This window comes from Grus americana, chromosome 2 (assembly GCF_028858705.1).
Source record: "Grus americana isolate bGruAme1 chromosome 2, bGruAme1.mat, whole genome shotgun sequence".
In the NCBI taxonomy this organism is placed as follows: Eukaryota; Metazoa; Chordata; class Aves; order Gruiformes; family Gruidae; genus Grus; species Grus americana.
In genome coordinates, this window is record NC_072853.1 from 148750389 (window position 1) to 148768741 (window position 18353).

The window sequence follows — 18353 nt, forward strand, 5'->3', positions numbered from 1 at the left end:
TAGACAGTACAGGAGCAAGGATATGTATTGTTTATTTTAAACAATAAAAATATCCTTTGAAATTATTGTTGACAAATAGATATTGGCTGAAGTGGATAATTACATGATCTGTCACTAATTGTAAAGCATCATCATATTATAATGCAAAGCTACAATATAGCAGTGACTGTTTTTAAAGCAGAGGGGGAAAGGGATGTCGATTGGATATAGACTGATTAAGAAACCGTCTTGGAATTGGTTGTTCCGGCCATCCTTGTTGTCCTATCATGAAAGGAGGAGAGTTCAGTAATGGTTTAACTACAATTAAATCCCTCCCCTTTCTTTATGGAAACTCAACTGTAGGCATTTCAGCATTAGCCTAAACAATGGTTTTGAATATGTTAAGCCCCTAACAATTAGGGAGCAGTTTGGGGCATTGAATAATGTGGAATGATGCAATTGAACCTGACAGCTTCAACAGTCAGCCTACTCATGGGACCTGAAAGTTGTTCACACTTGGTTTCATCTCTCATCACACGCTGAGTATTAAAACCTTACTGGTGTGGAGGCCTGTTATCAGAAAATATTTCATAGCATAAAACTTGAAAGGAACAGGGGAATAGGCACGCTCAAAGGTTCTCAAATTTTTGAGACCTAATCTAATTGTATACAGCTAAGTATTGTTTCATTTTTCTTCCCTTTGTTGTTTTTTTCTTTTCCTTAAAGAACATGTAACTTTTGAAATGAAGAAACTGTTTTCCCTGGAAATTTAAGTAAATGTCCAGTTATGAATGCAAATAGTTGTCAACTTGGGAAACTTTATAGTCATACTGTTACAGTAAAATATCATTTTGGAGTGATGCAAACAAATATAAAACTATTTTAAGTATTCAGAGACTATTTGTATATATGAGTTAAATTTAGTTAACTTGCAAGTCTAGTTCTTTAATTAGAAGAATATACTTGCACTTTCTTTCTTGCTGTAGCAGAAGTGTTTTTAAGCATCAATCAAATATCAATCATTTATTCTTATTGCACTCGGGCATTCCGTGAATTACAGCGTATCTTCCTTCTGTGCTGCTCTGCTGCTTATTGCTTTACTGATTTATTGAACGTGCCATAAATGAAAGCAGTGTATTATATACCTCTAGATGGGCTTAAATCCTTCTGCTAAAATCTTTTCGGGAAAATTTGCTGCCTTTTTGAAAGAAATACTTAGCAGTCTCTTATTTTATTAGTTCATATATTTTGATGGTGTATTGTGTTGACTGTTTAAATAGAATCAGTTGAAATAAAGAATACTACAACTTTAAAAGTTCTGCATTTTAGAACATGTTTCAGTCCTATGACCTTAATATGTATTGACAGGATGATTGCGCATTTTTAATAAATGCTTGCTACAGCTTGTTTCGACTGTGAGTGAAACATGAAGCTCCTGTTTCACCTTTAAATAATGTAGCACTCCTCCACCTCCTCTACTTCCCTGTCAGATGAAGTCGTCACATACATAATAAAGCTTCGCAAATCATTATTCTTGTCAATTTACATTGCCATTTAAAAAACAGCATTTTAAAAGTTTTTTTTATTTACCTCCAGCTTACTTGAACAATTTTATTAATGTGACTTTTTCCTTTGGGAGTTGCATAGGATACATGATGGCAGTAGAACTTTTGTAGTTCCAACTTGTTGTAGGACACCTTTCCTATTATTTTAAAGTATAAACAGGGGTTAAGTTTAGGGTGAACCACCACTTGTGAAAAAACTCAAGTTCTTAGGTATTGTTTAAATCACGAAAAGTCTTTTGATCTGTTGTATCAACCCACTTAGCAAACATTGTTCAATTCCTTTGATGTCTTTTGTTTTGTGATGTGATGGTTACTCAGCAGACTTTAGCAACTCCTTTCAAGATACTTAGACACTTTCAGAAAGTTCTTAAAGCACTTGGGCATATTTCAGTCAAATAAACGTGTATTCTCCTTGCTGATTATAGCTGCCCTGCCATCATAAATTAATAGATAATTGCTATTGCACAGTTTTAAGCAGCCTTGCAGTGAATTATACAGAGTGAGAGTAAGTATAACAGCTTCTGTGTAAAATGTGAGCAGTACGCTTACTAGAATTAAGAGTATGGAAATATTCTAAATCTAAACAGAAATAAGACCTGGTGTTTGTAGGTTTTTCTTAAAAAAAGCACAAATTGTATTAGTAGAATTCATAACTTCAACCAATTTATTTAAATAAAGTAGATACATGTTTTTATTTTGCTAGTTTTGTCTCTTAGCAAATAATGGTTGAATCTTGTAATATTCCATTCTGTAAGGTTTCTTCAGTGAAAGGATTTGACAAAAAACTACATTGTTTTTGAAGTTTGTTTTGGCTTTGAGAGGAAAACAGCTGAAGGTTGCTAGTGACCAATAGTAGTTGAGTTGGAATCACGCAATTGGTGTTTATTAAGGAAAATAGCAGGAGCTGTGCAGTATTGCTGCCTTCATCAGTAGGTGTCACAGTACTAATACCTACTGTTTTTCTGGAAGCTGTTACACCTGGGTAGGTGGAAATACCTGCATTATTTTTAAGACTTACAACTAATTCAGATTAATTTTACTAAAGACATGCAATTCTTAAAAAAAAAAAACCCAGCCAGATTTGAAGTGAAACTGCAGTTCCACATCTAGCAATCTTGCGCATACCTTTAAACTGAAAAGTGAAAAATCCTGACCATTGTAAATAATTACTTGTGGCTTTTTCTAACTTTGTGACAGTAGAAGAATGTAAGTATCAGGCACAATTTCTCACCAGTATATAGTAAATAAAGCATCATTGAAAACAGTTGTGTGAATTCATAGAAGTCCATTCATCAAGTTTAATATGTTGGCTGAAAGCCAAAACTTAATGGTAGTGTGTGATTCTTTCCAGAGACATAGTTTATACTCTGTAATATTTTGCTGTAATAACCAGTATGTTTCCCCCGTCTCTTGTGTGCAGTTAGACATGTCAAAATGTCCCACAAATTGAGTTCCTTACTGTTCACCTTTTTTTCATTTTTCAAAAAAAGTTCCCTTTGGAAATGTTGCTTACATTTTCTTAGAAGATTCCTTTTAAAATCAGTGATCATCACACAGGTTGTGTATCTTTGATTTCCTCCCACCCCATCCACCCCCATTCCAGTCTTGTCTTTGTTCAGAAATAATTTTTTATCAGGCTTTATCAGGTAGGAAAATGCATTTTTAATAAGCAGCCATGGCTTTTTTTCTTTGATTGCTTGTCTTTGCAACTCAGCATTTGACACAAATCTTTTCTTCGAAAGGGAAAAGGCATAAGCAGCCAAGGAAGAAGGTATTTTTATTGCGTTGGATTATGCAAGATTTTGGCCAGCCTCCTTAGCCTCATCTGTTTAAGGGTTCATTTTCGCTTGTTTGGCACAAGTCCCAGCAGAGACCTTCAGAATTGTGGTTAGCAACATGAATGAACACAAACTTTGGGAGCTCTTCAATAAGTAGAGCTGGCCAACTGCCAAAAATACAGTTCCTTATATGGGGTCAGGGCAAAGCTGTGATTCCCCGAGCCCCCTATTGTATAGAAAACATACTTGTAATGGCTGTTTGCGTTCTTTAAAATAAAAACAAAACAAAACAAAAAACCACCAGGCTTCCAAGTCTATCAAAATAGGAAGTAACAAAATAGTGTGCAGGTTTTACTAATGACGGAGTTGAGCAAAGGAAATATGGCTCGGTGTAGTTAAACTATAGAGCTGAAAGTTGGACCTTTTGACCTCCACAGCCGGCTCGTGATGTAAGGAACCCAAGCATTTGTGAGACATCTGTTGTCTACCTGCCCTTATTTTGTAAATGGTTTAATAAGATTAAATAATTAGTAGGGTAACCACATGGTCGCCATGCTACTAAGTCCCAGCATTGAGTGAATACTTCAGGATTGCAAGGAAGTCTACCCATCCTGCTACACGGTGGTGGTTTTAAAATGCAATTTAGGTATTTTTAATATTTGCTGCCATCATTTTTTTATTAGAGGGTTTTTTTACTAACAGATCTTGCAAATGACAAGTAAAACACACTTTAAAACCTGATATATTGTCAAAGTACTGCAAGTCTATTTCTGTACTCGCAAATGGAAAAGAATATTTTTTTCTTTTAAATGCATTCAATTTTTAAAAAACATTTCAACTTAATAATAACAATTGTACATTAGGAAGGCTTCTTTAAAATATATTTAGCATTTCTCCTCCTTTTTAAACAACAGGATTCAAGTTGTAATTGGTTTCTTGCAGGCAAACACCCTACCTGGATCTTCTCTCAGTCTGCCTCCATCCCACATGTATGGCAATAGGCTGAATCCAAATTCAGCAATGGCAGCACTTATAGCTCAGTCTGACAACAGCCAAGCAGGTAAGCTTCCCGCTGCTGGTCACAAACATGCAAGTGTACAGGGTTAAGTATTTTTTAAAAAAAGATTGTTAAATTTTATTTTTGAACTCTGCTTAGCATTTGATTATTAAACGTCTGTATAAAGGTGTTACGCGTTGGAAGTAAATTTTTAGTTGTCCTGCAGAACAACACGGGCTTTCTCCCCCCTCTTTTTTTTTTTTTTAGTGTCTGAAATGTAAATGTTTAAGCAGAGCCATCAGCAGGCAGGAATGCAACAATGTCTCCTGTGACTTCTGTGATTGATGTGTTCAGTTCGGAGCTCTTTGCAAGGAGAGTAACACAGCTCTGGGTTTTGTCGTGAATAGTTTAAACCTTTATTTGCATAATTCATGAAATTGCATTACATACAAGTTCGTGTGAAAGAGATCCCGTTAGAGAACTTCTGCAGCATTTAATAATCCTGTGAATATTTACCGATCGGCATTTTGTACTGTTGGCTCTCCTCTAGAGTTTTAATGAGCGCTGGCTTTGCTTTGTTTCATTCCCTCCGTAAGGATTTGTTGACATGTCGTAGTAGTCATGCCTGTTTGGGGGAAGGGAATGAGTTTAGCAGTTTACCAAGAATGGATCAGTCATGTCTTTGCCCTCCAAGAGGTCGGAGGTCGCTTGACTCAGAATAGGGGGAGGGCAACCTTGAAGGGGGCAGATAGGGTTATTTTATTGAGAGGCCATAGGGAAAATAACCCTTTTGAGTCCTTCCAAGCAAAACGTTTTCGTATATTTAATGAGGCCTTTTTTGTTTGTTTTACTACCTTTTTAGCAAGGGACTTTCCTATGCTTCTGCTTATAAATAGGAATTAGTGAATTATATGCTTTCATAAAGTTTTCAGTAAATTTTCAGAATAACGTGCGCTTGTTAGATGGCAGCGGTAAGTTTAATCCGTTCTGTATTTTATGAGTTGTTTTGGGATGCAAAGTGTTAAAAAAATACAGAGCATCAGGATTTGCTGTGATAAGCATACAGATTAGCTGTCCACAGCTGTGATTCATTACTTTCACCGTAGAAATTAAAAGTGGCTGAGGGGAGGGTACTGCAAATGCAAACCACGCTTCTGTGCTGTAAAACTGAAAGGAATGAAAGAAGGGAACATAATCCATGGCCTGGTACAGCCTCAGAAATGTGTAAGGACAACACCTTACATGCTACAGTTCAGCAATCTTAAACTAGTTACTTATTCACTCTTCAGGAGTAACTACAGATAGAAGTTGAGATTTAAGGTATTTTTAAAATATATACATCAGCTTTAAAACTCTTATCTAAGAAGAGTCGATTTATCAGCTGTGAAATATTTACACTGCAGATCAAGATCTCGGAGATAATAGCCGCAGCCTTGTTGGCAGAGGAGGTTCACCCAGAGGAAGTCTCTCACCACGGTAAGCATTATTTACATCGGAGAGTGCAAGCGGAGGAAATGTTTTAAGATTTGGAAACTTCACTGTCTTTTTACTAGTAATACATAAGTGTTTTAAAAGCCTATATATGTATACACACACACACACGTATGCATACCTTTATACAGATATATCCATCTTAAAATGTGCAGATAGCTAAAAATGTGCTGAAAATTGCCTTTATATCAACTGAAATTAGATTTACAAATGAAGAACTTTACTTAAGAAATGGAGACTTGTTTTAGAGAGATTTATCTATCTATCATTTAATCCACATGTACTACTTATCTCCTCGGATTTGTTACCATACTTATAGTTTTAGTCATATTCGCAAAAATTCCAAAATCCCATAGACTTAAAGAATACAATGATCACAGGAATAAGATGGTTTGAGAAGTCAAATATCAGTAAAAATTTCAAATAAATATTTTCTTCCCTTTCCCTCACCACTTCAAAATATGCAACAATTCTCTATGGGGGGAAAAAAAAAAGTACATTTTTTGTTCTGCTGCAATTCACCTCCACTAGAGAAGTTTGACATAAGAATTCTGCTGGAATTGTAACACATTATTTTGTTTTAAAATACTTGCTGTTAAAATTTCAATATTATGTTTTAAATACTTCAGTAATATTTTCTGTGTATTTCAAGTGAATCTTTGTTTTTGAAGGGCTTTATTTTCCATATTAGATCGCATATGAATTAGATTTTATAGTGTTATTGCAGTATTTTTTTACTTGGGGACTAACCATGGGGATTTTATTTTAAAGGATTTTAGGGTAGCTAAAAAATGATAGTTACACAGATATGGCATTGTAACAATGAATTCGATTGTTGCTGCATGTGTTTACTGCAGTAATTTATAATAAATACCTCCAAATTAGGTAATTTAATGTACATGCCTGGTGTTGTTGATCTTGTATTATATTCCCTAATTAATCAAAAGACTTCTTGTCGAATGGGGTGAAAATATCCATCAAAATACTTAGGTGGTTTTACCTAGTCATAAACAGGCTTATAAGCTTTCCGATAGATGTTGCTTCTAAAACAATAAATAGAGAATTTATAAATGAGTTTAGACTGTGTTATCAGTATAAATACATATATTTATGTTAGCATATAAATCTTTATATATATAGGGAACATGTCTATATATATACAGACAAGTAAGTTAAGAGAATTTTGCAAAAGGACATGCTCAACAATTAGGAAATTCCAGAACTTTTGATTATATATTAAGTATTTTTCTTATGCATACGTGTTGTGGTAATTGCAAATTTTAATGCTGCCTTAATTAATATGCAAAGGCCTGGTCTTTGTATGATTTGCAGTAGGCCATAGCTGTGTTCAGGCTGTCTTTAGGTAGAATATTTGGGAAGCTAAACTTCTTAAATACAGTGCTTCTACGGAGTGTACGTTCAGGGTATGTATAGCCTAGTGCTTACAACACGGTCAAATTTCAGTTGGTTTTGATAGGGATGGCAAAGGAGAATTGTAAAGAGCACCTCAGTCTGCAATTGCAGAGCTTCCTTCAGCACATAGGAGCTGCATCACTTTGCAAAGAGCAGATAGCTTTTGCTTGGCACTAGAGTTGTTCAAAACCAAGCCAAAAAAGGGAGAGGGGGAGGGGAGAGGAGGGAGGAGGGGAGAAATCACTGCTGTATTTCCAAAATTGAAAAGTGGAAAAACTTAGTCTGAAATACCTAGCATGGAAAAAATTTAGAAAACTACCTGTTCAATTAAGATCAGTAGTCAGCAATTTTCACTCCTGGTTTGTGCAATAAGAGAGATCATACGTATGTTGATGTTTCTAAAATACGTAGGTAATTCCCCACTGTCCCCAGTTAAATAAATAAGTAACTCTGATTACTTAAAATATGATTTGTAGTGAATAAAAAGCTAACTTCAAAAATATGCTATCTGAAAACTTTGCAATTCTGAATGTTACCTGCTTTATCTATTAAAATTATTTTTCTGCAAGTTCTGATTCTCTTCTCTTTGAAGCTCATGAGATTCATAAATAACACACTTCTCCAAAAGTACCATGTAATTTCCAAGTAGTTGTTTAAAATAAAAACACTTGCAGAAACAATTGTTTACTATCGATGGCACAGCTGATTGCAGCTCTTTGGAGAAGATGTACGTGAGTCATGAGCTGTATGGTCATTTCAAATTGATATTGTTATATCTTTGTACCCCTATATAACCACAGTGTTTGGTGTTTCAGCTGTCATATTTAAAATTTTAATATAAGAAATATAAATATACCTGATATACGTGAGCTGTTTCCATTTTGTAAAGGAATTGCTGCTTTTCCCAAGGTAGCACTTAAACTTTTTTTACCCCATACTTAACCTTAGATTTAAAAATGTGCTGTGTAATACCTGCATTGAAATGTCTTTGTGTGCCTATATCTAAATGCAGTATGGCTTACAATTAATACTATAAGAGTATGAATAACTGTACTACAAATTTAAACAAAAAACAGTTGTGAAAGTAAGCAAGGTATGACACGTGAAACAAGGGATTCCCATCCCAGTGACAGCATTGGACCTGCGCATACAGCACATTTATAATCCCATTGGAAACTGTTATCAAGTACTGTTTGGAATAAGGGTTCAACCCTAGTATGCAGGAACCATATCGTGTCTTATGGAGGAGGTAGGGGTTCAGCTGGAAGAGGATGGATTGACTCAGGTTGCAATACAGAGAAATCTAGGTGGGGTTTTTTTTTGGTGTGTCCTTCTGCACAGGCTTCCAGTGAAGGATTGCAGAGGTTATTCAGTCCTGTGTTGCTTTGTGTCTACCTTTGTGGAATTGACAGGAAACAGTCCCAAGCCCAACAAGAATTTTGGTGGTGATTTATAATTCAAATGCTGCAATCTGTTAGAGTAGCGTTATGCGCCCTTCAAAAGCATGCATATAGAGAAAGAAGTTGCTGGGGGGAGTTGTGTGGTGGTTTTCTGGTTCTGGTTGGGGTTTTTTGTTTGGGATTTTTTTGTTTTGTTTTGTTTGGGTTTTTTTGTTTTTTTTAAAGTGTGTTTTTTGTGTGGAGTGTAGTACATCTGTTCAGAACATTTCTGCGTAAACCTTCCTTCTTATCACTTCAGCACATCGTGTAAACAACTAGTTTTAAGGCTGTTTTTGCCATGTCTGTGCTGAACTGTTAAATGCTGTTGAGTTTTCATCTCTTGTAAAAAAGCCACTACCTTGGTTACCCATTCATGAGGGCTTTTTGTTTTAACAAGTGTTTTTCTTCTTTCATCCTGTATGCAAAAGAGGAATTATTTATAAATACTTACAGAGCTCTTAAGTCACCTACTTAAAACCTTTTCTCGTAAAAATTGCTTTGCTCTGGTGCCTACAAAATGCTTGACAGTCATTAGGTAGCTAATGTGCTGTGACCACTGCTTATTACGCTAATCATAATTAACACACTGATTTCCTGAGCCCTATGTGTTGTCCTGTACTGGGACTATGGTGGTCTTGTTAGTAAGTTTGCACTACGCATAGAATAGTATGGCTGTGATCCTGTGATGGCATGAATAGTTATTACATACAGTAATAACGAATATATAAGAATCTGAAGCTGAGCTTGCTGGAGTTGATTTAAAAAACCCCCACACATATTTAATTTTCTCCTGAATGAGAAAAGACATGTGGCAAAGGGATTATGCTTTCAACTATGTGTGATCATGAGTAAAAAAGGAAGTATATTAAGTGTGCACAGGACAGGCAGAGGATAACTTTAACTTTCATTGTGTCCCTTGTGAAATAATATTTTGACGTAGTCCCTCAAAAATCTGGTTTTACATGATTCTTTTTAGAACGAGTTAGGCAGTGGAATTATAGATGGCCTGTCTATGTGGAAGTACCATTACTGTGCTGATTGTATTACATGTTTTCTCTGGGAAGAGAAAGGTTTGAAGATTTCTATTTCTTTTTTTTTTTTTTTTAAAGACAGGTGCTCTATGTATCCATGTACAATGGTTTCCTGCTGTAGAAGTATGTGTTGTATAATTTAATACAATACTGTTTGTCAGTTAGGTATTATGTTAGTCAGTATGCATGAAGAGGTTATGTGCTTTCTCAGTATAAATCCTCATGCTATGAAATATTACATCTTTCTTTTATTAAAGCTTTGGCAATGAGAACCAGGAATTCTTAGTGATTTTGATGAATTAACTTAGTCTTGGAAGTGTAAGATATGTAGATGTTAAGGGGTGATATAAGGTAAGAAACTTCAACAGCCTTTTACTGAAACATTTCCTTCCATCCTTTTCTTTAAACAATAAATTGCAATTTTTTCAACAGATCCCCTGTAAACAGCTTGCAGATTCGCTATGATCAAACAGGGAACAGTTGTGGGGAAAATTTGCCCCCAGTAGCAGCCAGCATAGAACAGCTTCTGGAGAGGCAATGGAGTGAAGGACAGCAGTTTTTATTAGAGCAAGGCACCCCTAGTGACAGTAAGTACTCACATTCTGTTTATTACTGCTTTTGTTAACTGTGTTATTCAGAACTGCCATTTAGTGCTTGTCCACGAATTTAAAAAAAACTTATTTTCTGCTGTGAATACAAATATAACTGTAGTATGTGATTCTAACATAGTTCTTAATGCAGCACATGGCTTTTGGTGTGTGATTCTAACATAGTTCTTAATGCAGCACATGGCTTCAGTAGATTACAAAAGAGTTCTGTATAATTATCCCCATTTCTATGGATGGGGAAATGGTGTCATGCAAGAGGAAGTGACTTGCAGATCCAGCTGGTCCGTTGCAGAGTTTGGAAATGAATTCTGGACTGTAAATACTACTGTAAATAGTATAGCACAGTTTCCCGTTTGTTTTATATTGTGTGATATAAATTGGCATAATAATATTCTATTGTTATATTTTTCATTTTTTAATTCTAAACTGTCTACTTCTGTTGATGTTTTAAAAAAATATTTACAAATGTTAGTCAGGTGTCTTACTGGGCTTTCATATCTTTATTATGTTCAGCATTTCTCGTGAAATTCTCAAAACAAGCAAATCATATTTTCTCAAGTTATGTTTAATAGAGTGGAATAGTCCAAGAATGAATACGTTAAAAGCATAAGCAATGAGCAGATCACTTGGATCTCCATATTCAACAATATGTCAGTATCAAAAACAATGATTAAATAAGTTTAAAATTTTTTCTTTTTTTTAATACCAGGTTAGGGTTTGTGTTATATTTTAGTGAACATATTCTTCTTCTCATTGGTAGTGTAAAGTGGTATCTAGTTGGTATTTTTATGAATGGTATCCTGACAAAAATGCTAATTGTGAGGAAATTCATGCAGGGATAATCCTTTAAACATGATAGCTGGAGGACAGGTTTAGCTAAGTCTTATTGCATCTCATTTGGGCTCACTGAGGGTTCCTTTGTATGTTCTTGAAGAGGAGGGATAAAAGCTAAATCCTTGGGAAATGACCAGATGTGCCTATACCAGTAGACTTATGTCTGTAGTAGGCCCAGAGGTCATGTTAAACAAATACAATTTAGAATTTAAAAAAAAAAAATGCTATCCCTGTGGCTTTACAATCACACTCTAGTACTAGTTGGGAAATCCAAGTTCTGAAACCAAATTGGAGTTTGAAAAAACCGTGCTTGGTAAAAAATCAGGTTAGTACAGAAGATGATGCCCTTTTTCTGCAAAAAAGGGGTGGTAACTGCAGTGCTCACACAGTGCTCCCTGCTGGGTGATTTGTAGATCGCCGCTCAAAGCAAATGCGAGCTCCTGCTCATAAGGTGTGTCGTGATAACTTCACCTTGGATGATATTTTTTTCATTGTTTCTGTAAGTTTGTGATTCACTGTTCAGGGCATTAAAGTAGAAAACCTCCCTTTTCACAAACTTGCTTGTTTTTACATAAATGTTGTTGGTTGGCTGTGGTGTTAGTTGAGTGCATATTTGTCAAACTCCTTCTGTTTTGATAATGTTTAAAGTTTCTAATGCTGCAGCTGAAATGGATTTTTTCCCAACTATGCAATTAACCTGTGCTACTAAAATAATACTATTTGTATATTCTGTTTTGGGGATAAGCTATCACGTACTGCTGTTTGCTTAAAATGAACGTCAGCCCTAATGATGCAACTTTATCTGTATTTAAGCCAGGGTGTAGATATATTGTAAAATTACTATCACACACTACCTACTTTTTTCTGCGCTTTAAATTACACAAAATTGATCATAAACCTTTCCACTTAAAGTCAAATTTCTGTAATCCATCTCTCAGTAATAATTCTATTTATATTTTCACATATGACTTAATGCTAGTCTTAAATTGTAATACAGAAATTACCATAAATGAAGATTATTCATTTGGTTGTGAAAGATAACATGTGCATTTTTACCTTAGTTTTAGGAATGCTTAAATCATTACACCAACTTCAGGTTGAAAATAGGCGCTTAGAAGAGCAGATAAAGAATCTGACAGCTAAGAAGGAGCGGCTTCAGCTACTCAATGCACAGCTCTCGGTGCCCTTTCCAACAATAACTTCCAATCCTAGCCCTTCTCATCAAGTACATGCCTTTCCAGTACAAGCAGGTAAGTAGTGGAGAGTATTAAAGTGTCAAAGTAATTTGAACATGTGTGTTTATATGAAATACCTATTTCATCCACGTATGCCATTGGTGGGAGATGCATATACGTGTAGGATGAACACAGACTAAGTATTTGTTGGTGTGTTTAAATGTTAAAAAGTCAATTGGATGATTTATATGCACCATTACTACTTGTTTCAGTGCGGTTTCTTTTTTACTTCAATCTTGAGCACATCTTTTTGAATCTATGGATTCACCAGTTCTTTAGTTAATATTTTACTATTCAGCAATGATTTTAAGGTTGACTTTACATTTTCTATGTTTACCTTTTGACATTATTTTGAAATAATTATTCTGAATCTTTTTACATGTTACAGAAATTTAACCACTCTGTGTTTTTTGCGATAATTACTTTAGCACCTAGCACTGATTCGTTGAACAGCAGTAAAAGCCCTCATCTGGGAAACAGTTTTTTACCAGACAATTCTCTTCCTGTATTAAATCAGGTAATTTTTATTTGTTTCTTCTAAACTTAAACTTGTTACAAGTTAACTCATCATAGCCCTTGCATTGTGCTGTTAGGTGAAATTTTATGCAGCTGAGGGGGTTTTGTTGTTTGTTTTTACACCAGGAGATAACCTCCAGCGGACAAAGCACCAGCAGTTCATCAGCTCTTTCCACTCCACCACCTGCTGGGCAGAGTCCAGCTCAGCAAGGCTCAGGAGTCACGGGAGTTCAACAGGTCAATGGTGTGACAGTGGGGGCACTAGCTAGTGGTATGCAGACTGTAACCTCCACCATTCCTGCAGTGCCTGCTGTGGGTGGAATAATTGGAGCACTGCCAGCCAGCCAGCTGGCAATCAATGGAATTGTAGGGGCTTTAAATGGGGTAATTCAGACCCCAGCAACAATATCACAGAACCCTTCTCCTCTCACTCATGCAACTGTGCCACCCAATGCAACACATCCTCTGCCAACCACATTAAATAACAGGTAAGAATTTGCTGATTTTTTTGTTTCCTGGTAGTGCCCGCCATTCTTCAGTTTAGCTGTATTTTTAACTATCTTATTCAAAAGGTGTACTGTTTCTTCCTCAGCCTGTAATTGTCAAACGAGGTTCTGCTCCTGATCTGTGAATGAAAGAAAGAAGGCATTTAATGGAAGCATGATTTGCCAAGTTAAAGAAAAGGTGTTTTCTGTTTAGCTTTTGGGAATCCTAGTGTCCATTTATTCCTGTTTTTTTAATCAAGTCACATTCCCAAACAAACGTAATCATGTAAATGTGCTTCAGCTCTGGTTTTTTTTTAGTTCAGAAAACAATATACTTTGTCCTGCCATTCATTCTTCCATGATTAAAGTAGCACTGGAAAAGCTACCATTTGTTGCAGTAAGAAGGTGGGAGGGGGAGGAGAAGGGTATACGGTCATGTAATTAAAGATGTAATAGGCATAACTAACCGGAGTAGTGATACTGTTCTATGGTGTTTTCAGTTCTCTGCATCTGCGACTCCAAAGACAACAAAATTATTTTTTCAAGTGGCGTTCCTAAGGAATTTTTAAATGCATAAAAAAAAAATAATCCACGTTTGCGTATTCATAACAGCCCTTCCTCAAAAACCTGGTATCCTCAGTAGCATAAACTGCTGCTGCTTGAGCTGCAATGGGTAACAAAAGGAGACAGCTGCTTTCCAGGAAGGGCAATGGACTGCTTGGTCTGGAAGTATTTCGGAATAGAGCAGAGCCTGGGCTAACTCATTCTCCCTGCTCCCCTTCCCCCACCCCTTGTATTGTCCTTCTTTAGGAAGGAGAGTGAAGGTTCTGTGGAGAAAAAAATGCATGCAAATAGGGGGTGGATTACTTGTCTTTAAGCAGAGTTTATTTTTGGAGATTATGGTGGATTACCACCAAAAAAAGCACATGTGATTGGAATGATGCAGCGGATCCCCAGTTTTGTACCTTTTTTTCCAGTTTCTTTCCTTGCCATTAGTTTGGCAGCTCCCGAGTGTTCGTGTACAATATCATTGTGTGGCATTGCTTCAGTAGGCTCATAGAACCTGGGACTTCCAAGTGTATCCTGTTGCTTTGATGTGCTATTACATTTTTTACTGAGGAGGTTATATTTTCCATAGTTTCTATCAGATATGAACATAACATTTCATACCTCAAACAAAAAACATTTCGTTAATGAAAAGTTAGCTTCTTTATTGAGTAGCAGAGGTCTGCTGAAAATACAAGAATTTTGCGTTACCCTCCCCAAAAGTGTGAGGAGGAGCGAGAAATACTAGACAAAATCAATAATATTAATCAGTTGTATAATGATTTCCACTTTCAGGTAATGCCAAAATACACCACTCATGCTGCTGTTTTCTCATATGATTTTGTTAATACACAGAGTATTTATTTGACTCATTATATTGCAGAAGTTTTTTGTCTTTTTTTTTTTTTCAATATCCATCTTTACTGCTCTTGAGTGTGTAGCCTAGTAGGTTACTCCAGTTCACACAGAATACTGCAACTAGTATCCTGTTCACTAGCTCTCATTCTAACTTTTAGCATAGTCTGGAAGACTCCAGTGATTCCCTATTTTCTGCTACAGCAAGCTCACGATATACAACTCTGCCAGCATTTCCATTTTTCTATTTCTATTCTTGCATGATCTCTTTCTGCACTGCTCCCTCAATAATACTAATTTAAAATTAACACTAATTTTAAATTTATAATTCATGTTTATTTTAAATTTAAAAGTGCACTTTTCACACAATTCTCTGCTTTATTGAGCTCATCCAGATGATTTTCTGGGCCCTCTTCCTTTTGAGGTGTTTCACAATTGCCCCCATTTTCTGTGAGTTTTCCATATTTCTAGTTATATATTTAGAGGAAAAAAGTTCAGGCCAAGCAAGCATTAATGCTGATTAGTGCTAATATGATTTTAGCAATAACACGACATTCCTCCTTCCTGTTTTGGCCATTACAAATGCTTCAGTGAAAAATATGAAAAAACTTTTCTGTTACTGGAAGAACCAAGTCGTGAAGAGGCTCTAGGATGACTTTGAATGAACAGCGGGGAAAAAAGTATTTTCTGCTGGTTGAGATTATTGATTCTGAAACTATATGGGACATCGTCTGTCCCTGCCACTTCTGAGTTCAATGATGTTTCAGTGGCAATTGGTTGACTATTTCTTTAATGTCAGATTCCTCTCAGTATCACTGCTCTTTGAACTGCTGAAGCGGGAGGGTTGAATGGTAACAAGCACAGGCTGGCTTGGAGGTTTGTTTCCATGCTAGTGTGAGATCTCTGAACCTGGTTGGATTGCGTGGTGGTGATCAAGTTTGGAGCTGCCTTAAATCAGTACTCCCAAGGTGATGGAAAGTCACATGAGAACTCAGCCCTACTCTCTAACTTTTTTGTATTTTTCTATAATTAGAAGACTTCCCAGATGTTCCCGTAGGTTGCTACTTACAATAACTTCCTAAGCTTCAGAATCTGTTTGGTTTCATGTGAAAAATAGCTAGATTATTCACCAGTTCATGAAGACTTCTTTATGCGTATTGTCCTTATTCACATGAGCTCTCTAACGGTGGGACACGGGGAGGTGAGAAAACACTGACCTGCACACTGCTGTTTGAGAGAGTTTCAGATTGTAGGTAAAAGAGCCTACGTTCATTTGGCAGAGAAAAATACTCAATCCTGATCTGGGAAAAAGATGGCTTAATACAGATTGCTAGCAACCGGGAGATAAAGTGATTTGAGGAAAAAGATAGGATTGTTTCTTTACATTCTCACAACCAGAGAGGATTGTAGGATGGAGAGGTTCAGACTGATCGTATACCTTTTAATGAGAAGCTAAAAAGGATTAAATTTATATTCCAAGCTGGTCTGTTTAAAGAAAATTCTGTGGTGAAATCCAGTAAACTACCTCTTCTGGGAAGTTTGGAAGCTGTAGTGTTTTGTCTTCTGCAGTTAGGTTTTGTTTCCAGACACTTAGATCTCAGCTGCTGGCTGAGGGTATTTTCTTTCAAGTTCCAATGTAGAGCAAGAGAGGAAGAAAGAGTGGATAAAGAGAAGGGAGAACAGCAGGAGAAAAAAAGAAGTGCAAAGGTAAAACATGATATAGGAAAAAAGAAAGAATGGGATAAAAGAATGAAAAAACAGTGGAGAAGATTCATTCCAGTATAGAAGAATACAGAAAAGGTGTAGTAAAAAGAGAAGCAAATAATGGTAATATTAGTCAAACTGAAGGCACTTACCTTTTGCTGTTGTTACAAATATTTTTGACACAATTACATTTAAAGCTGTTTGAAGGAATTTCAATTAATTGATGAGTGTCATGGTTTGAAAGTCAAACATAGGCATAGTTCTAGCTTATGTTAGGCCTGAGTTTTCCTGTTGTAGCTGAGGAGGAAAATCTAGGAGTTTCCTTGGATAGGTGAAGTGTCATCTCTGCTTTCAACAATCAAACAAACATTGCAAGCAGTTATTGGGGAATAAATAGTGTGTGCACCTGGAATATTATGTGCAGTTCTGATTCTGCAGTTTCAGAAAAGAATATAAGACAAGGAAAGAAACCTAGTACAGCAGGAATAATCAGAGGCAAAATGGCTTGCACAGGGCAAGGTCAGTAGAATTGACTTCTTGACTAGGGAAAAAGAACATTGACAAGAGCTTTGAGAAACAGGAGAGTGGTAAAAATGATAGTAATGGGTGTTGTGAAGTAGATGATAAGTGCAGCCCAGCACGTGTTTCCCGTAGCGTTGAGGCCATCCAGTGAAGTATGAAACAAAGTTTGTGTGTTGCTTGTCCTGTCCCAGCAAGAGAATGGTGATGCTATGGGTATTTTCATACTGGCAGGTTAATACAAAGTAAACGTCAGTGATCATGGAGCTGGGCTGCAGTGTGTTAGCTATTGTAGAAAGGCAAGCTGCATATTGTGTCCCGAAGAGCTTAGTGGTGGTAGCCAAACTGTGCATATTTGTGGCTGATTTAAGTTAATTTAATTCCTTACTACCAATCACAACTAGCAATCCTGTCATCCTACGCACACCTTCTTGCTGGTACTAGTGCTTGTGCATTCACACAACCACCTCATCTACATTAACAGTTAATTTTGTGTTGGCTTAGGTTTCAGCTCCATTCCCACGAGATGCAGCTCATTGTGCAAGAGCTAGTGCAAGGGGAGGGGACAGAAATGTACAGCCGAAAGGGAAATACTTAACCTTTCAATAGCAGGGTAAACCTGTCGTGAAACTACATCTTAATAATTCAGTGGGTGTTCTAAACTAGTAAAAGCTAACACTGGTATCGAAAGAGTAAATGCAGCTGTCTTCCTGATCGTCTGTTCCAAAATCACCCTTGCTCATGCTGTTGGTCTTGCAGTGAACTGGCATGGCTGAAGAAACCCTTTATTTCCAGACCGGTTGTCAGCTGGATCAGTTCCCTGCCCAATTTCCTAAATAGCTGCAGAAAATGTTATGTAGGCATGAAAATAGGGACTGGGAGCTAAGCAGTAGGCAAGTGCAGAGGCAGGCTGCTTCGTTCCATGGCAGCATCAGTTGGCTGAACGTGTGTGCTAAATTACAGACAAGGTGTAGGCAATAGTGATAGATTTGAATATAGCAAAAGATGAGAATTACAAGGAAACCAAGGCAAAGTAAATGCCAGTTGAGTAAGTAGTCAAGGCTGGCAAAAGCTGTCTTATAAAATCTGGCCTTTCTGTATAAAGTATTTGAAAAAATGTAGAAATCGTAATTATTATCTGAGTTTAAAATGATGTGCAAGTAGTAGACTTACATTACATTACAGGCAAGAAGTTGCTGTTGCTCAGTATAAATGAGACTGGGGGTGGTGGTGGCAATGCCTAGGTGTATATCAAAAAATGCAACTGGACAGACAGACTGTTTAATATTTGACAGTATGAAATCAAAATGCTAAACAGGATCTGTCTGTCTATGTATATCTTTTCTTCGTTTCAATGG

The 18353-nt window shown here is 36.5% G+C and overlaps 1 protein-coding gene across 6 annotated transcripts in view; it reads left to right on the top strand.

The window, feature by feature from the left end:
• The window catches only part of MLLT10 (MLLT10 histone lysine methyltransferase DOT1L cofactor), a 155939-nt gene that overhangs the window by 132650 nt on the left and 4936 nt on the right, over positions 1 to 18353 (top strand). For all 6 annotated transcript variants that reach the window (XM_054818470.1, XM_054818474.1, XM_054818471.1 and 3 more), the window contains 6 exons: positions 4265 to 4382; positions 5723 to 5795; positions 10126 to 10280; positions 12197 to 12385; positions 12799 to 12887; positions 13013 to 13374. In XM_054818470.1, the coding sequence (XP_054674445.1) occupies positions 4265 to 4382; positions 5723 to 5795; positions 10126 to 10280; positions 12197 to 12385; positions 12799 to 12887; positions 13013 to 13374 (986 nt within the window). The remainder of the gene's footprint in view (positions 1 to 4264; positions 4383 to 5722; positions 5796 to 10125; positions 10281 to 12196; positions 12386 to 12798; positions 12888 to 13012; positions 13375 to 18353) is intronic.